This window comes from Pinus tabuliformis, chromosome 4_2, assembly GCF_031772625.1.
Source record: "Pinus tabuliformis cultivar Carrire ecotype Pingquan chromosome 4_2, CPIR1, whole genome shotgun sequence".
Classification (NCBI taxonomy): domain Eukaryota; kingdom Viridiplantae; phylum Streptophyta; class Pinopsida; order Pinales; family Pinaceae; genus Pinus; species Pinus tabuliformis.
Window position 1 is genome coordinate 712914204 of NC_142304.1, and position 6631 is coordinate 712920834.

A 6631-nucleotide genomic window follows, 5' to 3' on the forward strand; every position below is an offset into this window, starting at 1 on the left:
ATCTAAAGAAAAGCAAAACTGGACTATCAACCTACTAGAGAGCAGCAAACACTAGAAGTCCTAGGAATGAGGAAAATTTGTGTTTTTGGGGCAACAAGAGAATCTTTGCCTCAAATCATGGTCCCAGAGGGAGGAAGATGCCAAGGCACTCTTGCTAGCCTTTTGAATCTTCTTTGATCATTGCTTAACCTACTACAGAAAGAAAAAATGGAAGCAAGCTACTAAATCATCAAAAGCAACCTATTCTTAACCATAAGAGAAATACATCTAACAACAAACTAATCTACAAACTGAAGTAAAGCATACAAATACAAGTAAAGAGAATCTTGGCTACTTGGATTGGGTCCTAACCCAATAGCTTTAGTGCTCTGAAGTAACTCAGTGCTAGCTCAAAAAGGATTCCATCTTCATTATCAAAAAATAGCAAGATTACATAAAACTGTCATAAAATAGTAAGCTCGAAATTTGAGCAAAGTTTAGACAAGAAAAAAAGTCGACCCTAGTGAGGCCCTAGGCCTCTCTACTTATACATCTGAAGCTACCAACAACTTCCTTAAAATCCGGGAGGCTTGGCTCCCAAAACTTGAGATAACTATCATTCATCTTCCACTTTCTCGGCCACATGATTCGGCTGCTTGTACTCCGAGCTGAATGAAGGGGAATTTGAAGTGAGGAGCAATAAATGAGGGGGATTCCCTCCTATAAGTCCTCTCCTCTTTCTACTTTGAGTTATTGCTGCAGTTTTACCACTAGATCCTTGACTTTGACCTCGAAATCCATCAATAATCTGCATTAAATACATGTTAAACCACATGGCATAATAACTAACTCAACTCACCCTATAAGCATAAATATAATCAGAAAATCATACAATAAGGTAAGAGAATGGTTGATTTGACTAGGTTAGGTGGTAAAATGAGCCCATATAATTACCCATTTATGAGGCTCATCACAATTGCTGGGGGAAAAGTACTCGAAATGGATTGTTATCCTTCAAGAGTTCGATTTGGAGTTTACTACTGCCAAGTCTAAAGAGTCATTGGTCTTCATTGAGTTGATTTTCTCGTTACCATCTACTTTCACTCCCTCTCGGATAGAGGACCGAATTCTGGATGACACACTTTTCTTGATCAGTACCCTCGATCCCTGGTACGGTGACATTATTTTCTACCTCTAGACGTCTTCCTTCCATCTTGATTTGTCTAAGGATGCTTGGCGACGCATTCGTCACCATTCTTAGCCTTATTGTATTGTTGGAGACACTTTATACCATCTCGGTGTTGATTCAGTTCTCCATTGCTGTCTGACTTTCGAGGAAGCTGAAAGAGTCCTAAATGATTGCCACTCTGGCGTGTGTGGCGGTCATATGTCTGGTTATGCTACTACCCAAAAAATCCTTCGTGTTGGTTACTTTTGGCCCTCCATTTTTAAAGACTGCATTCTGGTTGTTCGTTCCTGTCACGCATGCCAAATTTACCAGCGGAAGATGTGTGCGCCACCTTCCCTTTTGCATCTTGTCATTACCATAGGCCCTTTTGCTAAATGGGCATTGATTTTATGATCTGTAACCCTCGCTTCGCCAAGGGGCATGGGTCTATCATTGTTGTCGTCGATTATTTTACAAAATGGGCTGAAGAAATGCCTACATTGTCTAACGACAGTAAGACAACTGCACAATTCCTATTCAATCACGTGATTACCCGGTTCAGAGTCCCTCAGGCTATAGTCACTGATCATGGTTCCCATTTCCATTATATGATGACTGAGTTGACAACCCAATTAGGCTTGCGTCACGATAGTTTGACGCCTTATTACCCTCAGGCCAATGGCTAAGTCGAAGGTATTGGTTACTATGCTTCAGCATACCATCAGAATGCATAAGTCCAACTGACATTTTTTTTTTTTGCCCTATGGGCCTACCATTCCTCGGTTAAAGATGCGACTGGATTCACACCATTTCAACTGGTTTATGGTCTGGAAGCTACACTCCTGATTGAATGCGAGATCCCTTCTCTCAAATTAGTTGTCAAATTGCTCCCAAATACTACTCTGGTGGAAGAACGCCTTCTTTATCTAGAACAACTTGATGAGACTTGTCAACTTGCTTCTTTAGTTATTGAAGCACAAAAGAAGAGAGTCAAGACTCACTTTGATCAGATAGTCAATCCACGTTCCTTCACAGAGGGAGATTTAGTTCTGCTGTATTATCAAGCTAATGATAAGGTGGGGGCAGGCAAATTCGAACCCATGCGGCATGGGCCCTATATCGTCAAACGAGTATTGCAAAAAGGGGCTTATGAGCTAATTGATTACGAAGGTAACCCTTTGGATAAGCCTCGGAATGGGCTTTATCTTAAGAAATAATATGCATGAGTCTTTCATGCACTGCTGTGTACACAAGAGTGTTTTTCATTTTGTACATGTTTGGCTTGGTGTGTAAGCGTTTGTTGCTTATTGTGTCCTTCTTACTTTTTATGCAGATGTCTGTCGCACCTTATATGGGTTTCGTTGATGGTTCCTGTTGCAGTACCCGAAATCTTTCCTCTGCAGCATTTGTTATCTATGATCCTCACGGCAAGTTAGTGGATCTTCAAGGTGTTTGTCTAGGGTGTACCACAAACAATGTCGCTAAATATAGCATTGTCATAGAATTACTGGCTAAGGCTGTTGACCTCAATCTTCACGCATTGATTGTGAATCTAGACTCCCAGCTTGTTGTTCTTCAGCTTAACGGGCGTTATTCCATCAGAAATCCTCAAATTTTAAGGTTGTATTTATGGGTTCGCTTACTGGAAAGGAATTTTGATTATATCACATATCGACACATTCCTAGAAGGCTAAATACATTAACTGATGCATTGGTGAACCAAGTATTAGATAGACATTTGCGCAATTTATAAAAATCATAAGCAAGCATTCAGACACAATAAGTAGATACAGTAAAACATAGATAGATGTATATCATGTGTTGCACACCATGGCGCTCAAAATATATATATATATATATATATATATATATATATATATGTCCAAAAAAATATGTGTGTTCAGTTACATCGTGAGACACATGTCTCTCAAAAATCTGCAGAAAAGAAACCTAGAAGTCTACTATGCATTATGCTCTCTATAGTAGACTACTGCTCAGACCACATGTCGAAGCAGCTGGTGTATCTTGTTCGACACACCCGCGGTGTGTCGCTGGTACTGTCTAGGAATCTCCTCGAATCCTCTGTAGTCTGGGATCCCCTTAGTCAAACCCTCTAGGTTATGGGCTATCTCCTCCTTAGCATCTCCACCCAGAGGTGGTAAGTCAATATCTTTGTCAGCCCTCCGAGTAGTAGGAGCGAGACCTACTGGTCTCTCAAGTCCAATATCTGCAAAGAATTGAACATAATAATTAAGGCATGTATATTTAAAATCCAAAAACAACAAAAATTACAAAAAGTTTGTCGGTCAAACTGAGTATTTTACCTCTCTCATCCCACTATTCGCCAGGAGGAAGCAGCATGTTTGGATCACCCCTGATGTCCATCCCAGCATATGGCCAATCCTCAACTATGACTTTTTGACGGTTCATCCATTCAACAAATTCTGGATCCCATGATACAGGTTGGCCATTGCCTCCTCGTGGCATCACGAGAGCCCAATGAGTAATCCATGTCTGTCGTGGTCCTAGCCATCCCATCGTCACGTCTTATCCCTAGAGGATTGGTACTCGTTCCAGCATGAGAAATATCAAGATTGAGCCATAGCCGAACTGTTTCACCTCACCCCGATGGCACTTGGTCAGTTGTCTCTTCATATTGAGAGACACGGCCTCTGCCTAGTTAAACATAGTGGGATTCAAACAGTCTTGGGCTAACCATAGTTGGGTCTTGGTCACCTCATCCTGGACTTGGGAGCCAGTTGCTTTAGTTATGTTGAATAACAACACCTGTAGTGACAAATCATTAATAGTGACAATTTGTAGCTTTCCACTTGTTGATGATTTCTGTGCTCCTGGGGGGCACAGTCTTGCGATAAGTGTGTCCATAGAGTCTCCAGTAACTCGAGTTCCCACCATGCGAGGCATCTCTCCTCTCCTTGACAACCTAATTAAAAAATAGATATCTGTGGCATCAAATTCAATTTCTTGCCTGCGGATTATGAATTTGCCTTCGTTTGGATTCCATGCTCAGATCAAGTATTCTAAGAGGTCCAATTGGGCCCTTAGCAGTGGTGTTAGGAAGAACTTCATTAACCCACAGTTTCGCAGGATATTCAGACAATGAGGATCTTCCATTCCCATCTCATCATCACTGTCATGAGTACATTCTTTCCATACAAATGCCATTTTTTATCCCTGCATGCACAAACATCCCTTTGTTAAATGCCATCCAACCATTTTCACCTTTTAAAACTGATTATAAATGAAGATTTTTGGGTTCTGGCGCTCGTCGCAGTTGTTCTTAAAATAGCTGTGACGGGTCGATTTGCATAGTTCACAAACTTTCGGGTCATCGCAGGTGTACATCACTTTCCTGCGATGATCTCGTTTTTTCCCCGTGTAAATTTCTCGGTCATTGCAACCCAAGGGGGAAACTTGCGATGACCGAGGCGGAATTTTTGTCCAAAAAATTCCTTTAAACCTCGGTTTAAAACATGAAATTGCATCTAATTTTGGCGTAAAAACAAAGGTAAGGATAGGGCATTTACCTGGAAGAAGCACGAAAGGCAATGGACCACTGAGCCTCCTGGAATCGATCGCCAAGTTTCACAAGGTACGCAATGTTTGAAGTTTTTACCACAGTAAAAAACACAAGTAAATTGGTTTTTTACCATAGTGTCTCTTTTATAACCTTTTTTTCAAAAATTTAGGGTTTTCCTTAGGGTTTGAAATTAGGGTTTTGGCCTATATGCGTGTTTTTGCGAGGCAGATCTTATGCTTGCATTTTCTTGTGTAGCGACAGGTGTTTCGAGCATTGGCAATGATCGATGCATGAATTATATACTCAAGTAATTACAAAAAATCCTTTTCGAGTCAACTTTAAGCTCTTTTCTGACTCTTGAAACGTGAAAAGATTGCCGAGCCCTTGTCGTTTCGAGCTCGTTAATGGTTACGAAATGTCATGTCCCCAGTAAGTTTTTTACTTTTTCGGGCTGGAGGCACTATTTACGAAAAGTACTCCTTGACTGAAATGGTCAAGTGGTTCTCTCGAGTATCATTTTCTACCTTTTCAGGCTTGAGAGACACAAACATACGAAAAGGGCCCCTTTGGAGTTTTCTTTTCCGTGTCTTTTTCAAACTCTCTAAACATGAAAAAGACTCTGAGTTTTACCTATGTCAGACTCGTTAAACCTTGACGACATTGGACTCGTCACCATGATGAGACCTGAGCTTCTCCTCCCTAGGGCTCATTAAAATTTCACTGGGTTGGATTTGTCCGAAGGACAAACTTATATTGCAAGCATATGCTATCCCCTTCAAGCTTGTGTTTCAAAAATAATTGGGGTACTCGCCAGCAATGGTGGGGGAAAATTTGGAAATATTCTGTTGATTACCTACGATAGCTTGTCGCTCTTGAACATCGACACTTTTTTGCTTCTCACCGGGTTTGGGATATCCTCACTTTGTCATTGGCCTTCTGAGGTTTGGGTTCTTCATTTTTCCTCATTCCATTTGATCCCTGTTGTCTCCGCATGACCTTCGATCCCTTGGTACCAAAATGCTGCCACATTTTAGAGTCATGTCGCTGATATGTTCAAGAGCTTAATCCTTCTGCAGTTTGCACCCTTACATCCTCCTCTAATTCTCTGTTTCATCCATCTACATCTTGTTCCTTTTTCTCGTGTCATTGATGTGGGAAACATTATGGCCCTCCTGTAATGGATCGCTTCCTATCGACATCAACTCATTATCCACAAAGTTTATCTAGAGACTCCTTTCGGGTACCTTGGAGCTTGCATGCCTCAAGTTCTTCGCATTTGACGATAGACTTGCATCATTGGTCTTCAATCGGGTGATTCCACAAGTGTTCGACTCTAGATCATTCTTCACACTTTGTGGATTGTACTAACAATACCTTGAGAACCATTGACATTACTGTTGGTCTCTCTCGCACTTGTTAACGATTCACATCATTGGCCAGTAATCAAGCTATTTTCTAGTATGCTCGACTTCAACACATTTATTCGCATATCAGAAATTGTATGATGGATAGGTCAAGATTCAAGACCCTGGGCTCAGATCACACAAGTCCAGGTTGCGTGGATTATTTATACATGACTCTTTTGATTGGATGGCTGCGACCATACCTGAGTTTTTCTAGATGGCTGCGACCATACCTATGTTTTCATATGGTCTTTTCAACTGGATGGCTGCGTCCATACCACAGACCAGTTCTATTTATCTTTTGGATGGCTGCGCCCATACCTCAACTACATGTACTTCTTTCACTATCAGAGATATCAGTTGTACTTACGTCTGCAGGTTCTCTGTGATGGTGTTCTCGTTCGGTTATGGTTTTGTAAAGTATTTCACCCCTCCCACTCTCTCGACCTTCATGCTTTAAGGGGCATCTGTTACACAATATTTTGTCACCGACCTCGCATCCCCTGATCCTAGGTAGAGTCGGTCCCTGAATGGCATCTA

General features: G+C 41.3%; 1 protein-coding gene across 1 annotated transcript; it reads left to right on the forward strand.

The window, feature by feature from the left end:
• Positions 1-1542: 1542 nt before the first annotated feature.
• On the forward strand, positions 1543-2364 carry LOC149171497 (uncharacterized). Its single transcript, XM_089426005.1, has 2 exons — positions 1543-1660; positions 1937-2364. The coding sequence occupies exons 1-2, from the start codon at positions 1543-1545 to the stop codon at positions 2362-2364; spliced, it is 546 nt and encodes a 181-aa protein (XP_089282131.1).
• The last annotated feature ends 4267 nt before the right edge of the window (positions 2365-6631 follow it).

Coding starts and splice junctions, on each gene's coding strand:
- LOC149171497 (XM_089426005.1), top strand. CDS start 1,543: ATGGGCATTGATTTTATGATCTGTAACCCTCGCTTCGCCAAGGGGCAT. Junction 1,661..1,936: donor GCCTACATTGTCTAACGACA/GTAAGACAACTG, acceptor CCTCGGTTAAAG/ATGCGACTGGATTCACACCA.